Genomic DNA, 18,021 nt, shown 5'->3' with positions numbered 1-18,021 from the left:
TTCATGGGATTGTAGTTCTTTCCATCATTAAAGCCATTAAGTACACAGTCTTGTACCTTTGCATTTTTGTCAGATTTTCAAATACTTTTTTGCTTCAAATCAAAGTTTGTAGTGTTATGATTCATCTTGTAGCGGGCTGGTTTGGTTCATGGCTTATAACGAAGTCTACAATTCCTATGGGAAAAATGAATGGAAAAAATACTTTTGGAAACCCAAGCCGCTGAAAAAGTGGGCAGATTACAGTGGAAAAAAGAATGTACTGAAACGTAAAATTTCATTAATGAAAAAAAAAAAATGCATTGATTCCCATTTGAGGTCCATTTTACGTGGAAATATTTAGGGTTAGTTTACTGAGCAAGATAGAATAAGAAAAGAGGAGATTGTTATCTGACTCTGGCAGTGAATGGATTACGGAGTTAGAATGTGAGTGACAGGCTTCCAAAGTGAAGAGTCAGAAAAAGCGTATGTTAACCAGGGAGAGATCCTGGCTCTGCTTTACCGAAGGGCCCTAACGGTGCTGCCATAGCGGCCCACGGGCCCCGCAGGCTCAGTTTTCCTCCGTCAGCCTCTCTGTCTCAGAGGGCTGGATCTTTATTTCTGCTTTCTGGGATTTGGCCTCATACATCTCCCTCCTGCTGGCCCGTCGGAAGAAACCACACTGTGGAGGAGGGGCGGAGCCCAAGGCGGGACATGTATTACTAATTTAAATAACAAGATGCGGTGACATTTCACATCAAGGGTGTGCAGTAAAATTGAATTTCATGGACTGCAAGCATGTGGTTTAAATCTGTCCTGTCATATGGGTCTATTAACCGTCTTTGGTTAATTTATGGTTTATAGATAAATGTTTTAGAAAAATGCTTAAAAGTGGATGGTATGATCAAAATTTTATTTCATGCTTAGGTAATTTTATTTAATGGTATACACTATAGTTCAAAAGTTTGTTGTCGGTATGATTTTTTTTTGTTTTAAAGAAATTAATACTTTTTTCCAGTTAGGATGCATTGGAGTAATGATATTACTCTTAATATTACTTTTTTATTATTAAATAAATAAATCCGACCCCAAACATTTGAATAGTAGTGTGTATATAATATATATGTATGTATATATATATATATATATATATATATATATATATATATAGCATTATTCCTTAAAAAAGTAACTTAGTTATGTGTTATGTTATATTTTTTGCAAATGTAAAGGCACTTTCACACCAAAAGATTCACGCCTGTACAGTAGAAGGCGCAGCTCAAACAAACCTTTCAGCTGTGCTGCTGTTCTGGATTGCAGAATAATAGAATGCAGGAGAAGAAAGTTCAATGTCTATCTTAAGTCAATGCGATGTTTAACTAAAGTTATTTTGCTTATTGGTATGGCTGAATTTGATCATCAAAGGTCAGCAGCAAAGACATTAGTTAATAAAGTGATATTAAATACATAAAGTATAATTGTAGAATTTAACATATTTAACTATTGCAGGTTTGTGTAATTTTCTGAGATTGCATTTCACCGTTTTTACTGAATCTGTTTTTGTGCTAGAGAGATGCGTAAATGCCTGCTCACATTTAGTCAAGAACTAAAATTACCGTAATGTTCTCACAGTGCACACAACGCCTCTGCACTTACTCCTGATTTCTCTCAATATGGAGACAGGAAAGCTGTCAGTCAGTAAATGGAAAAACAAAGTAACTTATTTAAAAAAGTAATTCAGAAAGTTTGTTGTAAATTTAAAAGTAATCCATTACTTGAAAAACAAAAGTATTCTGATTACGAAACTCACGTTACTTGTAACGTACCCCCAACACTGACATCAACTCAGATGGACCAGACGATCCATATTCAGTGCCATCATAAAATAGCACACACCCGTGACCAATTAATTAAATTCTGTCTAGTCTGTATAACATTTCTCATCTCAAGTAAATAACATAATACTTCCAAGCCCAGTTTTGACCTGGATTTCTGATCATTCTAAATGATGGGCAAATTATTTCTTTTTTTAACATTCCTTATTTGATTTTGAGGGAATGTTGACCAAATATAAGTGCACAAATACCTTCCACAGAATGAGACTGATGATGCCTAATAACAGTATCCCTGCAACCGCTGCAACAATGATGATCCAGAGAGGAACTTCATACGGCATCTCCTCTCCCAGCACCGGGTCAATGTTTACTGAAAACTACAGAGACAAAAGGACATTCAAAATAGATGAGCTTTTAGCCATCTCATTAGGAGTTACACTGTGAATATTTTAAAGGATCAGTTAATCCAAACATTAACATTCAGTCAACATTTATTTACTCTCATGTCACTCCATGGAACAAAATAAACAGATGAGGATTCAGAGTTTATATTGACCACAAAAAAGCACCATTTCCAGTGAAAACCCTACTCTTACAATAACTGTTTGGTTAATAACCCTCTGTTAATCAAACTGTCCGTAGGCTGAACAATGCCGATCTGTAGTATTCACGCGTTTTGCGTCATCTGGTGGGATTTTGCAGACAAATGAACGTGAATTTTTCGATCCAGGTAACATGGAGAATGAGTAAACATTGTTCATTTACATATCCTACCGACGTTGTAACAATATAGCACTTTGAAAATCAGCAAAGTAACACTTTAATTGTCAATTTGAATTGTACAGTATATTACAAGATTTAAAAGGGTGGTATAATGCCCTTTTCACAAGATGTCAAATGAGAGTGTGTATGTGAAGTTTTAGCTCAAATACCCCACAGATATTTTATATAGCATGTTAAAATTGTCACTTTTTGAGGGTGAGCAAAAACGCACCGTTTTGTGTCTGTTTCTTTAAATGCAAATGAGCTGCTGCTCCCGGCACAGAGGGCGGAGCTTCATCAGCTTGTGTCCTTTTACCTCACACACACATGCACTGAAAATGTCAATATTTATGTTCAAACCGGAGTCGGACAATGATTGAGAGACTCAAGAAGAAGTGACAACATGTAGAATGCAACTGGACATTTCTGAATGGTTAGTTGATGAATGTATGTAGTTTATGTGTAGTTATTTTCTAGTCATTGATTAGCATATTCTGTCATGATAATCAATAAATGCTTTTCCGGGGGCAGGGTGTGTGTAAATTTTAGGGTTGGTGATGTCACTAACCTGGGAGGAATGTCCTGTAGTCCCTACCAGCCGTTTGTTGTAATCCTTAAAAAGCGATTTCTTTAAAAGAAAATATCTTCCTTTGCTTTGAACTTTGAGCATTGTAACTTTGCAGATGTTGTTTATGCTCAAACAGCAACATTACACACTAACTAAAGTTAGAAAAGTGAAATCATAATCAACCACCCCTTTAAGAAGACTTACTATACAATACAGTGCACAAGTCATCTAGAGAGTAATAATGTTTTCAATCTTTTAGATGCCACGGACACCCAAATCATCCTCGTGTGGGGGACCCTCATCCTAAAATGTAAAAGGAATCTCCCAATTTATCCACTGAAAAATTAGTTTCTATTAAGTTACATTATTATATATTTCTCTACTAATTATAGTAATGTACTGTTAAATGTATTATTTATTTGTTTGTTTATTTATTTATTTAATTTAAATCTATTTTTATTTATATTAATACGTTTTATTTATTTATTTATTTTAATTGACAAATGAATATATATATATATATATATACACAGTATATACTGTATATATACACTCACCTAAAGGATTATTAGGAACACCATACTAATACTGTGTTTGACCCCCTTTCGCCTTCAGAACTGCCTTAATTCTACGTGGCATTGATTCAACAAGGTGCTGAAAGCATTCTTTAGAAATGTTGGCCCATATTGATAGGATAGCATCTTGCAGTTGATGGAGATTTGTGGGATGCACATCCAGGGCACGAAGCTCCCGTTCCACCACATCCCAAAGATGCTCTATTGGGTTGAGATCTGGTGACTGTGGGGGCCATTTTAGTACAGTGAACTCATTGACATGTTCAAGAAACCAATTTGAAATGATTCGAGCTTTGTGACATGGTGCATTATTCTGCTGGAAGTAGCCATCAGAGGATGGGTACATGGTGGTCATAAAGGGATGGACATGGTCAGAAACAATGCTCAGGTAGGCCGTGGCATTTAAACGATGCCCAATTGGCACTAAGGGGCCTAAAGTGTGCCAAGAAAACATCCCCCACACCATTACACCACCACCCCCAGTCTGCACAGTGGTAACAAGGCATGATGGATCTATGTTCTCATTCTGTTTACGCCAAATTCTGACTCTACCATCTGAATGTCTCAACAGAAATCAAGACTCATCAGACCAGGCAACATTTTTCCAGTCTTCAACTGTCCAATTTTGGTGAGCTTGTGCAAATTGTAGCCTCTTTTTCCTATTTGTAGTGGAGATGAGTGGTACCCGGTGGGGTCTTCTGCTGTTGTAGCCCATCCGCCTCAAGGTTGTGCGTGTTGTGGGTTGTGCGTGTTGTGTGCAAACCATAGAAGTTGCTCTTCTATCAGCTTGAATCAGTCGGCCCATTCTCCTCTGACCTCTAGCATCAACAAGGCATTTTCGCCCACAGGACTGCCGCATACTGGATGTTTTTCCCTTTTCACACCATTCTTTGTAAACCCTAGAAATGGTTGTGCGTGAAAATCTCAGTAACTGAGCAGATTGTGAAATACTAGGACCGGCCCGTCTTGCACCAACAACCATGCCACGCTCAAAATTGCTTAAATCACCTTTCTTTCCCATTCTGACATTCAGTTTGGAGTTCAGGAGATTGTCTTGACCAGGACCACACCCCTAAATGCATTGAAGCAACTGCCATGTGATTGGTTGATTAGATAATTGCATTAATGAGAAACAGGTGTTCCTAATAATCCTTTAGGTGAGTGTGTGTGTGTGTGTGTGTGTGTGTGTGTGTGTGTGTGTGTGTGTGTGTGTGTGTGTGTGTATATATATATATATATATATATATTACACATATATATATGTGTGTGTGTGTGTGTGTGTATATATATATTTTTTTCTTTCTTTTTTTTTAAACTGTCAATTTTTCCACTGACCCTTTGTCACTCCCTTGCGGCCCCTTCGGGGGTCTCCGGACCCCAGTTTGAAAGCCCCTGGTCTAGACTACTTTAATGGTGCTTTTACAGTTCTTTTTTTGGAGATTGACAGTCCATGGAGGTTATGAACTACGAAACGTCATTAGGGTAAGAAAATCATTCATTATTGTGTGAACTTTAATGTGAACAGCTCTGACCTCTCTGGTCTGGTTGTCCATTTTGATGGCCGGTTTGTCTGCCAGCAGTCTCAACGTGGCCTGCCCCTTTACCTCCACTCGCAAGGCATTGGCGTAATCCTGCAAGAAAACCACAAAGATTCCAGGAGCCATTTAGTGAGCACCACGACAAAGAGTACTTGATAAACAGCTACCGTACAAACCTCCAGCAAGGTGCCGTTCCACACACGTGACCTGACTCTGATCTCCGCCTGAGTCGACATGTTGTGCAGCGGGCAGGAGAAGGTCAGACAGTGGGCCGTCTTCTTTGAACACTCCTGAACAGAGATAAAAGACATTAGGATGATGAAATAACTGGTGGGACACTATGAAAATCACTCCTCAGAGAGCAAACGTCTGCCTCACCAGCAAATGGGGCACTTTACGAGGTCCCAGGACTTTAACAGAAGCTTCTGCATGGGGAAACGCAGAGCCCGCCTCTCTCTTAGATCGTTTAGTACCTTGATCTGACAACTGGAAGAGATGACAACCGAATGAAGTGAATGAAATTGAAACCGAGTAACTGTGGGCTGCTGTATCCATTTCCTCAGACTCACTGTGAGGTTGAGATGGTTGACAATCTTCCCTGGTGGGACACAGCGGGACTCCTTCGCTCCTTTGATCACTATCTCTGTGAGATACAGCAGCCATTTCCCATTGCTTACCTCAAATGGCCATACAAAGTCAATCATCAGAGTTCCCAAATTTCCCAGAGGTTCTCCCAGCACTTTCACCTGGAATGTGAACACAAATAACTTTTTTAGCGTTTGAGCTAATTAAAGGGAGCTTAAGAGGATAGTTCACCCACAACTTACATTATCATTCACTCACCCTCATGTCACACAAAAGTATATATTATGAATAATGTTGGCAATCAAACAGTTCTGGTGAGCATTGACTTCTATTGTATGGACCAAAAACAGAATCCTTAAAATATCTTATTTTGTGTTTCGTAGAAGAAAGAAACTCATACAGGTTTGGAACGACATTAGGGTGAGTAAATTATGACAGAATGTTAATTTTTAAAGGGATGGTTTGGAGTAAAATCAACCTAGGGTCCTTTGCACCATGACCTTGAGCCAAATGACGGCTCAAGCTACAGCTAACCCAGACGTCGAGGTCACTTCCGTGATTTGGGAAAAGCGCGTAAAAGTCTTGGCAGAAAGCGATGCATAAGGATGTAGTGTAACGATGCCCAGTTCCAGGAATGCACTAATATTTTGTTGGTAGTACCAGTTTATAACAATTATCAGTTAACACTAAGTTGTTAACACTTCGGAAAAAATAATAATTCGGCGTTACAATACATCCTTATCATGCATCGCTTTCTGCCAGGACTTTTTTTGGGGTAATTTACGAGATACATCCTTGGATCCATTAGCGCCTGCACTAAGCCATCCGGCTGATATCTCTAAATAAGCTCTAACTTTAATAATGTTCGGCCTAGGGAAAAAAAGGCTTCTGGGGGGGTGTTTGGCTCGGGGTCATAGTGCAAAGGACCCTAGGTTGATTTTACTCCGAACCATCCCTTTAAGTAAACTATTGCTTTAAAAGTGGGCTCAGATCTCATTTTGGTGTATTGTTGTCTACTTTAGATTTTTTGAGAATCTGCACCAGCTAAATATTGTATACAATTAAAATGATTTAAGCCCGATACATTAAAATAAAAATCATTTTTGGTGTGTGTCCAAACAAACCTATAAAGCCACACTCACACGAAACACAAACTCCAGCGGACTCCCCACATCACTAGTGCTGTTCATGGCAGACTCCCCAATCACACTTCCACTGAAGGACGTGTCAATCACTGGCTTTTCTCTGCACACGACAGGAAGAGAATGAGAATCACAGCATTAAAGGTGCAGTAAGTGATTTCTGAGAAGCGCTGTTGAAAGTGGACACAACACACTTGTAGCCAATCAGCAGGAGGGGGCGTGTCCACTCATGATGGGGGAGAAGAGAGAGTGAGCAAGAGGGAGATTTGAAGAAAGACTGTAGAAAGAGAGATGGCTGAGAAACATTACAAAAGAGAAAAGCTTTTCTTTATTTTGCTTCGCTTCAACTCAACTCAACTTTATTTATAAAGCACTTTCAACACCACAAGTGGAACCAAAGTGCTGTACAGAAGATATAAAAAGAGAAAATAAAAACAAAAACATAAAAACAATGCAAACAAATGACACACAACTTACAAAGCATTATCAAATGCTAAAGAAAACAAATAAGTTTTAAGCGCACTCTGAAAAACACCCAATGAAGGACACGTTTTTACAGACAGAGGAAGGTCATTCCAGAGCCTAGGAGCTGCAACAGAGAATGCCCGATCACCTTTACATTTTAAACGGGATCGCGGAACCATGAGAAGCAATTGATCATTTGAGCGCAAAGATCTACTGGATTGACAGCGGCTGATTAAATCAGTAACATACTCAGGCGCTATACCATGCAGAGACTTAAAAACATACAACAACGCTTTGTATTGAATTCTGTAGCGTATAGGTAACCAATGTAATTTAATTAACACTGGAGTAATGTGCTCTCTCTTCATAGTACCGGTTAAAAGTCTAGCAGCTGAGTTCTGAACGAGTTGCAAACGGGAGAGAGAAGCCTGACTCACACCCAAATACAACACATTGCAATAATCCAAACGGGATGACACAAAGGCATGAACAACCTTCTCCATATCGTCAAAAGAAAGGATAGATTTCAATTTAGATATTGATCTAAGATGGAAGAAACTATTCTTAACGACAGCATTGATTTGCCGGTCAAATTTAAGCTCTGAGTCAAAAATGACACCAAGGTTCCTCACGCTAGACATTTTTTTCCCAGGAAACAACCCCAGGCAGTCATCATCCACACACCCCTTATTTCCAAATAAAATCATCTCGGTCTTATCCTCATTTAATTGAAAAAAGTTATTCGCAAGCCAACACTTAACTTCGGCCAGACATGCCTGAAGAGACTGAATGGCAAATTTATGCCCATGTTTAAGTGGTAAATAAATTTGAGAATCATCCGCATACAGATGATACTGAATCCCAAATTTCTCAAAAATCAAACCTAGAGGGAGCATATAAAGGGAAAATAAAATTGGTCCCAGTATAGAGCCCTGTGGAACCCCACACACAAGAGGTGCAACGGAAGAAAAATAATCCCCTAAATTGACCGAAAAAGTCCTATTCTTCAAATAGGAAGAGAACCATTTCAGGGCTAAGCCCTGAATACCAACCTGATCCCTAAGATGATCAATGAGAATGTTATGATCAACTGTATCGAATGCCGCTGTAAGATCTAACAAGAGCAAAACAACACGGTTTCCAGAGTCAACACCTCGCAGGATATCATTAGAGACCCTCAAAAGAGCAGATTCTGTACTATGGCCAGCTCTAAAACCTGACTGGAATCTATCGGAAATGTTATTTCTCGTTAAAAAATCATTAAGCTGTGCATTCACAATTTTTTCTAATATCTTAGAAATAAAAGGCAATTTTGAAATCGGACGATAACTACTAAGTCAAAGGGATCTAAGCCGTTTTTTTTTTAAAGGGGCTGAATAACCGCATGCTTAAAACTAACCGGAACAACACCAGATGACAAACTAGTATTCATAATAAACAGAATACTTGGGCCAATTGAATCAAGTACTTTCTTTAACAGAGAAGAAGGGAGCACATCACCAGGAGACCTGGTGGGCTTCATATGAGCAGTAATATCATTAAGCTGCTGCAAAGAAACAGGCATAAAACTGGTTAATTGGTTCGGAAGGTCAACAGAAGCAATATAATTATTGCCAACAGATGAAATCTGAGATCTAATTCCATCAACCTAACCAATAAAAAAGTTTAAGAGCTCTTCACACCTCAGCAGAAGGAGTGAGTGAAGGAGTAACAGTAGGGTGAAGAACAGCATTTACAGTAGAGAAAAGTACTCTAGAATTATTACAGTGTCTGGAAATGATGACAGAGAAATAATTTGATCTAGCCAATTTAACAGCTCTTTGATACTCGTTCAAATGGTTCTTCAAAATCTCATAAGAGACTTGTAATTTATCTTTAACCCATTTGCGTTCAGCTCTCCTACACTCCTGCCTAAGAGCACGGGTAGTACTGTTTAACCAGGGCTGGGATTTTACTTTTTTCCCCCTGACTTTGACAGGAGCCACAACATCTAAAATCTCTAAACAAGAAGAGTTAAACTGATCGACCAACTCTTCTAAACCCATGCAGAGAGAGTGTGACTCGATCAATGAAAAAAAAGGAGAGACATTAAAAACAGCTGAAAAACTACTAGCTGTGCATGGATTGAGAATGCGAGATGAAACCGAGGCAGAAACAATATTATCCAGCACACCACAAGGAAAGTTAGAATTTAAGATAACAGTCTTATGGTCAGAAAAAACAGTATCAACAATCTTTATGCTATCAACAGAGAAACCCCGAGATAATACAAGGTCAAGCGTATGACCACGTTCATGAGTTGGACCCAAAACGCATTGTAAAAAATCAAATGACTCTAATAAATTAAAAAAATTCTTTGACCAGGGGCTTTGAAGGGCAGCACACATGGATATTAAAGTCCCCCAAAATTAGAATATTGTCAAAAGCTTCAGCTATGATAAAGAGACATCTACTCTTGCATTGCGTGTTTGTGCATTCTGGGGGCAGAGCAATGAAGGAAGAGTGTATGAGGACTTATTAACAGTGCATTAATAATATATGTGATACATTTAAGGGAGAGTTATTATAGTTAACTAAAGCTTAAACTGAAACCATGAATCAAACATATCTGTTACTTGAAATAAAATAAATGTTAAATGAAATAAAATACTATAAAAAACTTAAACAAAAAATTCAAATTCAAATTAAACCTGAAGGGTTTATCCACAGCAACACATTTTTTTTTGGCCACGAACACACTGTAAAGTTTCAGGAGTGACAACTGCATTTAAATACTATCGCGTCATTCTGGCATCTTGCGTGTTTAGCATCCGCTATTTTGACCAAAGTAATATTACAGCGACAAAAGACTGCAATTTTAACTAAACTACCATCTACAGAGGCGTTGTGTTTTTATAGTGATCAAGTTTATGGATTTATTAAAGCTACAATATGTACTTTTATTTTTTTGCCGCTAGGGGCGCTAACCTCTTACGATAACAAATGTGTAGGTTGATGACGCAGAGATAAGCAGAATGATGGGACTTGCTGCATTCATGTTTTTTAACGTGACTGTAGTATGAAGCAGGTCGCGATTGCTAATAACAGACATATCAGCGCCACACGAGAGTCCCGCGGATATAAAGGAATGAGGACATTTCATTCTACCGAACTACCCGCAAGTGCTGAATTAATACTCACACAGGTCAGTTTATTTGACAAATTAAAATTGTGAGTGTCATAAAACAGAAGGATTCACAAAGGTAAAGTAATCAACAGATTTATTTGCAGAAGTATGTGATCGCAACGATGGAAGCAGGTGAGTAACTGATGAATAGTGTTCTGGATGAGTAATGGTCTTATCTGTTGCAGGTTCTGAAATGGAGATCAAGGCAGATGACTGAAAACGGATGAAGGAAGCCGATGACTGAAGACAAATCGTTCTGGCAGGTATCGCACTCTTTGAGGGAACAACGGGACCAGACAATGGTGAACTGCAGTAGGAAGAGTTATATAGTGCTGGTCTGGATGATGATCAGTGAAGATTGGTGACAGGTGACAGGTGATCTCTGTGATTGGGAAGTGCATGCAGGTGAGGGCCAGGGAAGATGATGGGAAATGTAGTGAGGAGGTGGAGATCAGCTGGTGACCGTGACAGTGAGGTAACGCAGTGCTGTTTCATTTGGTCTAACGTTACACTATCATACTAAACAGCATTTGAGTGAGTTGAAAGTTATAATGTTATTCTATGTGTTAGTTTGTTGGCTATATGAGAGTAACAGTAAGCTAGATCAACATTAGAATAACACACTGATCATATTCTAACACGCGGAGCTCTCGGCATCTCGAAAACGCCACGCCAACATTGATCCTCGTTTTATTTCTCCTTTTGTCCCAAAGTCTGCTTGCCATGGTCCATAATGTTTGAACGAAACAACAACAGTGTGAGCGTGCCACTAGACGTAACACAGCTGTCGACGTCTGTCGCCATGGTTACTAAGGCAGTACGAGCGGAAACCAGGGAAAACGCGGATCGACCTGCGGATATTACGTCATTGACAGGCGACAAGTGAAAAGGGACGGGCACTTTTTAAAATTGTGAATTTCTCTGAATTTTTCAAATTCTTGGAAACATTCAGGATAATGGAAGTACACAATTGAAAGAAATATATAACACTGTGCAAGTGGTTTTTGGATATTTTGATACAAAATTCTTACATATTGTACCTTTAAAGTGGGCATGTTTAGGTCTTATTTTCAATGTAAAGCATTTTGATTTATTTCAGTTTATTATGGGCTTGTTCTTGTTCGCTGTTTTTTTCTTGCAAGATTTGGTAAAACAAGTAAGTAAACACTTTGTATATCTTTCCCTGTGCATGTTTAAATACGTCCTTAACAACTAGTTGTTCAGTTCACTTCCTTACACACTGTGTAGAACTATTGTAAATTTGATTGTCACTACCTGCATTTTAATTTGGTTGTAGAGTGCGGTTGTCACTCCCATATATTACTGAATTATGTGTGTAAAGAACTGCAGTATGGCCTTTGGTTAACATGCACAGATGAATCATCAAAATATTTTTTTCTTATTTTGAACAATATATCAAGGTACGTACAAGGAAAAGGTAGTGAGGACTGTGTTCTTCACGCTGAGGGTGACAGGAACAGGATTCAGGTCCTTCTGGTCACTTATACTGAAGACAAACACAAACACCGTTCAGTCAGTCACCGTAACAGAAAACCACCTGCAGAAACGACTTGCGGAATCAAAAGTCTTTTATGCACAATTTGTTGAGGGGAATTGAGGGGAACTGTATACTGTATAAACCAGAAACCATCTCAGTTACTGCATACGTACGTGGAGAGCTGAAGTTGAGATTCAATCTGTTCTGTGTAAAGTGTTATACCAGAGGTCTCAAAGATGATTTTCAATGAGGTCTGTGTAGACGGAAATCAAGAGAGAGAATAAATTAGCAAAACATTTCAGCTGTACAATTGATTAGCTGAGTTCATTAAAATGGCCCGTGGAAAATGAGTAATCAGGGAGGCTTTTTTAATGTACATGCAAATCTTCAGAAAGGTCACACATTGGACAGTTTAAAGTAAGACTGCTACCTTCTGTTTGCTTTTAAATGGGTTTCCCAATTCGCATATGATGGTGTCGTTTGCGCTGCACTTAATATCAAAACCAGGCTGTAATGAAGACAAACCAAGAGAACAGCATTGAAATGAATCAATTAATATGATTAACTAGAAAAAGTCTCAAGCAGGAAATTAAATTCAAATGTAGCAACCAATAAACATATTTTACGAAGCAAATCCCAAATCAAAGTGAAAATAGTACAGAAAATTGTATTGCTCAGATGTTGTTCTTTCATAGCTCAAGAAAGCACAAACGTTTGAGACGTGAAAGAGATCATCTTTGTGAAACAGCGTCCCCATGTGGACTCACCTGAGCGCGCACTCCTGAGTATATGAGTGTGGGGGGGATGGTGATGTTGAGCGTGGCCTGATGGGCGTCCTCGGCCTGCCTGCCTTCATCGGGCATGTTAGTGACGTCCACCATCATCACCAGCTTCTTAATGTTACTGTTGAACTCCATAGTTTGACTGTGAACAAACCAGCACATCCAGCATATTTTCCATGTGTATTCAAACAATAGTTTTTGAGGAGGACTAGCTAATTTGTAAATTAAAATAAAATGTAGATACTTTGATTTTAGACTTAATTAATTCATTTATTTTTAGTCCATGTGCTGCTCTCATGTCTGTCATATCTCTCCTGTCCTCTCAAATAATAACGTAATAAAAAATAAAATAAAAAAAACATTGGTAAGTTTATTTTCCAATAGTGGCTGGCTTACTGTACATTACACCACAAATAATATAATGATATAGGTAAGTTGCCAATAGTTTATTTTGCAATAATTACTAACTAATTGTACAGTTTACCCTAAATAAAATAAAATAAAATAAAATATAATATAATAAAATAAAATACTGTGTTGGTAAGTTGGCAATATATAATGTAATATAATATAATATAATATAATATAATATAATATAATATAATATAATATAATATAATATAATATAATATAATATAATATAATATAATTTTAAAATAATCAGATTTCAGACTTCATTTATTAAAAATATGTTTTTAATAAATAGTGGGCACTATGTAGTAAACACTACACTATAAGCAGTACTTTTCCACTCTGAACATTGTTTCACATGGCACACAATTGGAACTTACAGTAATCATTAGATTTATGGATAAGCCTGCCAAAATTAGAAGATAATTGAAATAATAATAGTATATAATAATAATAATAATAATAATAATTGAATTACTGCTTTCACTCAAAAGACAACTGATTGTAGCTGTGGAACCTCCATCTTTGAATAAATGCTCATGTCAGTGTGTGTATATTCACATCAAGCAGTTTCCATCAAGAATCCTCACCTTGGGAAGGGAATGTAATTCTCATCAGCAAATATGGCCTTCAGCTGCAGGTTACTGCTACAAGTGTTGTCGTCACCACACTCCTTGTGAAAGTTGATCTGAGGAAAAACACAGCAAAGCACACTCAAGACCTTGGAGCAGAGGTTTGTGTTCGGCTGATGGAAAAGCAGACTGGTTTGTACCTCAGTTTTGTCAGTCTGCTTCTGCTGGCCGCTCAGCACAGGGAAAGCGTCCAGGTTCTGTAATGTTTGTTGTGCTGCTGCTTTCTGCTCAAGCAGGGACACGTTCATTGTGAACACTATGGGATGAAGTTTGTCCAGCACTGGAGTCTGGAGAGGGGAGAAAAAAACTCTTTTCATTCACTAAACACAGATCACTGGTTCAGAATTGCATACTACCATACCATACTACTCAGATCGATTTGAAAGTTTGTATATAAATATAAATGTAAATCAATAGCGACTAATCAATTTGACAGCAAATTTTCTGTATGCATTAAATACAATTATAATACTGTATACGTTTTATATATATGTTGGCTTCTTTTCCTAGACAGATAGATAATTATTGTTATAATAATAATAATGATTTTAATTTATTTATAAATATAAATTATACTAAAATATATTATAAAATTAATTTAAATAAATACATGCATTATTGTTAATTATGTTGGAATTTAATGTTAATTAAATTTAATAACATTAATTTATTTTATAACATAATATAGAATTAATATAAATAAATAATTAATAATAATCATATTAATGTATTTAGGCTATTCATTTATTTATAAATTATACTAAATATATTGCATGCACTATTGCAGTTAAATATAATAATAATAATACATTTATTCATTCATTAATTTACTTCTTTATAAAAGAATATACATTGTATAACATACTATATAATTAATATAAACAAACATACATAATAATTATTAATAGTAATAATACATCAATTAATGTATTTATTTATTTAGAAATAAATGCATAATTATATAAAATGTAATATATCATTAAAAAATAAATATATACATTTATCATTAATATTAATTGTTATAATTACTGCCATCAGACAAATAATACCCTACTATGGCTATCTAAATGCAGGATTTGCATCAGTGTGAATATGTGTGTGTGTGCGTTCTTGTATATATGGTTTATAAGCACACCAATGTGTATAATCACATGGGTATTACAATGTAAACATGGTTTAAGAGGACACCTCCCGTGTCCACATACACCAAATGACTTAAAAAACATATTAAACGTTTTTTATTAAAATTCAAAAATACCACAAGTTTTCTGTGATGGGTAGGGGGATAGAATATAGTTTGTGCAGTATAAAAATCATTACGCCTATGGAGAATGCCCTTAAACCACATATTCAAGCATGCGTGTGTGTGTGTGTGTAGTGTATGTGCATGGTGGTCTGAGCAGGTGGTCTCTCACATTAACACCAAGTTCCAGCTCTTGACATGCGGGAGCAGAGAAAGAGAGAAAGCCTGTAAATGTGCTTTGCTTGTTGTCAAGGAAACGGACTCGGGCACCACGGCGATTCTGGTCCGCGTCTACAATGTACTTCACCGCTGTAGCAGGACGAAACAAACAGTGTGTGGGAAATCCAATAAAACACAGATGAAACACTCCTGAATCAGGGTTTCACTTACTGATGTCCTTCTTGAAGGCTCTGTTTCCATTGCTGAGAGTGTAACTGAAACACATCTTCACCTTTATGCTATAAAAATAACATATAATTATTTGAAATGCTACTACAGGACAAGTATAACATAATGATTTGACTGAAATACTGAAAAATCAAATGCATGTGCATTGTGCATCTTACCAGGAATTGACACACTGGCTTGGAATCACAATCTTCGGCTCCACTGTAAAGTTTTTGGAGAGGTGGATGACCGGACGCGACCTGGAAAACACCCATCAAGCATCACATATTTTGAGGTTATCTTACAGAACGGATTGATTTTTAGTAGAACGCTTGTGACCAGCAGGGGGCGCTCCAAGCACGCAGGGACCACATCCATTTGGTCTCTGGTGTTCATCTGGATGCTTGTTGACCGCTTGCTGTCTGTTATTATTGTATGTATGCATGTATGTAAGTACGTACGTACGTATAATACGTATGTATGTATGTATATACAGTACCTGTCAAAAGTTTGGAAACAATTAAAATGTGTTTGTTTTTAAAAAAGCAGACTCTAATGCTCACCAAAGCTGCATCAAAAATACAGTAAAAATAGAAATATTATGAAATATTATTACAATTTAAAATAACTGTTTTCTATTGTAATATGTTTTAAAATGTAATTTATTTCTGTAATGAAAAGCTGTATTTTCAGCATCATCACTCCAGTCTTCAGTGTCACATGATCCTTCAGAAATCATTTTAATATGATGATTAGGTTCACAAGAAATATTTATTTTTTATTATTATCAATGTTCAAAACAGTTTTGCAGTTTAACATTTTTGTGGAATTGGTGTTTCTTTCTCAGGATTCTTTGATGAATTGAAAGTTCAATAAAGAGCTATTATTAAAATGTATTAAATGTATTTATTAAAGCATTTATTTAATTATAAATGTCTTCACTGTCACTTATGTCAACTGAATGCATCATCGATGAATAAAATGTATTCATTTATTTTTCTTCTCCTTTAACTTACCACAAATGATTGAATGGTATCATTGTTTCCACAAAAATGGTATCGTTAATAATAAAAAGAATGGTTTCTTGAGCATCAAATCATCATATTAGAATGATTTCTGAAGGATCATGTGACACTGAAGACTGGAGTAATGATGCTGAAAATTCTGCTTTGCATCACAGGAATAGATAACATTTAAAAATATATTCACATATAAAACAGGTATTTTGGTGAGCAGAAGATTGAAATGATTCCAAACGTTTGACAGTTACTTTATGTAAGTAAATAAATAAATATTGTGGTTTTTAATAATAACAATACATTTATTTATTTATTTATAGATTTAAATAAATATAAATGAGATAAAATATAATATACACATACATTTACTAAATACAATAAATAAAAATTATTATAAATGACAAAATATAATATACTAAATCAATCAATCAATCAATCCTTTGATAAGCTTTGATAATTTATATTTGTCTACAGAACAAATTTCAAGAACCAAAAAGTTATTTTAAGGTCATGAGAAACATACATTTAAGTGTGCCCAATCTTTTGATTGAAAGTATTTGTATGTATATACATTTGGAAAAAGAATATTTGAAAATATTCTATTATAGGACGAGGCTAGTCGCAACGCACCGGTCTCGTATCTCTCATGGAGGACATTTCCTTCTCTCTGGGCCTCGAGCTATTTCACGTAGTGTTTTTGCGCAGCGCGTCTGTGTTGTACGTCACACGTAGGCTCACTATTGGCCGACGCTGGTCATGTGTGATGCGTGTGACGTACAATACAGACGCGCTACGCAAAAACACTACGTGAACTCACTCGAGGCCCAGAGAGAAGGAAATGAATAGTGGAATAAAGTCGTTATTTTTGTTTACTTTTTGCGCACAAAAAGTATTCTCGCCGCTTGATAAACTTAAGATTGAGCCACTGATGTCACATGGACTACTTTGATGATGTCTGTATTGCCTTTCTGGACATGGACAGTATGCCGTCCATTGACTTTTAATGGAGGAACAGAAAGCTCTCGGACTAAATCTAAAATATCTTAAACTGTGTTTCGAAGATGAACGGAGGTCTTACGGGCTTGGAACGACATGAGGGTGAGTCATTAATGACATAATTTTCATTTTTGGGTGAACTAACCCTTTAACATCTATATATACAAAACACTGTTGAAAGACTGAACCTCAAGAGAGCGATGCGGTCGTCCATGGAGCCCACCAAAATGTCAGGATAATCATTTCCATCCATATCCATTCCTCCATTGAGAGAGTAGCCAAACGTCTGAAAGCCACTGGGACCTACTGATTTCCCATCTATCACCTAAGAGAAAGAGCATACAGTAAATCAACCGTTCTTATTCTCACGCTCTCTAATACAAGGTCCAGATATGTCAGATATGATCATCTGCTGATCTATGGTCTATGGTCACGTAGTTA

At 36.8% G+C, this 18,021-nt stretch overlaps 1 protein-coding gene across 1 annotated transcript in view; it reads right to left on the bottom strand.

Moving 5' to 3' along the window:
• Positions 1 to 18,021, bottom strand: part of itga3b (integrin, alpha 3b) — a 55,018-nt gene that overhangs the window by 2,194 nt on the left and 34,803 nt on the right. Inside the window, exons 9-25 of the mRNA XM_081392550.1 lie at positions 17,769 to 17,905; positions 15,745 to 15,825; positions 15,569 to 15,636; positions 15,351 to 15,487; positions 14,076 to 14,222; positions 13,894 to 13,991; positions 12,878 to 13,034; positions 12,541 to 12,618; positions 12,284 to 12,363; positions 12,042 to 12,119; positions 6,982 to 7,084; positions 5,824 to 6,000; positions 5,633 to 5,740; positions 5,431 to 5,544; positions 5,249 to 5,347; positions 2,063 to 2,188; positions 500 to 658 (exon numbers count right to left, since the gene is read on the bottom strand). Coding sequence (XP_081248676.1) covers positions 548 to 658; positions 2,063 to 2,188; positions 5,249 to 5,347; positions 5,431 to 5,544; positions 5,633 to 5,740; positions 5,824 to 6,000; positions 6,982 to 7,084; positions 12,042 to 12,119; positions 12,284 to 12,363; positions 12,541 to 12,618; positions 12,878 to 13,034; positions 13,894 to 13,991; positions 14,076 to 14,222; positions 15,351 to 15,487; positions 15,569 to 15,636; positions 15,745 to 15,825; positions 17,769 to 17,905 — 1,899 coding nt within the window. The 3' untranslated portion in view covers positions 500 to 547. The remainder of the gene's footprint in view (positions 1 to 499; positions 659 to 2,062; positions 2,189 to 5,248; positions 5,348 to 5,430; positions 5,545 to 5,632; positions 5,741 to 5,823; positions 6,001 to 6,981; positions 7,085 to 12,041; positions 12,120 to 12,283; positions 12,364 to 12,540; positions 12,619 to 12,877; positions 13,035 to 13,893; positions 13,992 to 14,075; positions 14,223 to 15,350; positions 15,488 to 15,568; positions 15,637 to 15,744; positions 15,826 to 17,768; positions 17,906 to 18,021) is intronic.

This window comes from Scardinius erythrophthalmus (genome assembly GCF_964197995.2).
Source record: "Scardinius erythrophthalmus genome assembly, chromosome: 18".
Classification (NCBI taxonomy): Eukaryota; Metazoa; Chordata; class Actinopteri; order Cypriniformes; family Leuciscidae; genus Scardinius; species Scardinius erythrophthalmus.
The sequence above is the reverse complement of the archived record's forward strand: the minus strand, read 5'-3'. Positions and strand labels throughout refer to the sequence as shown.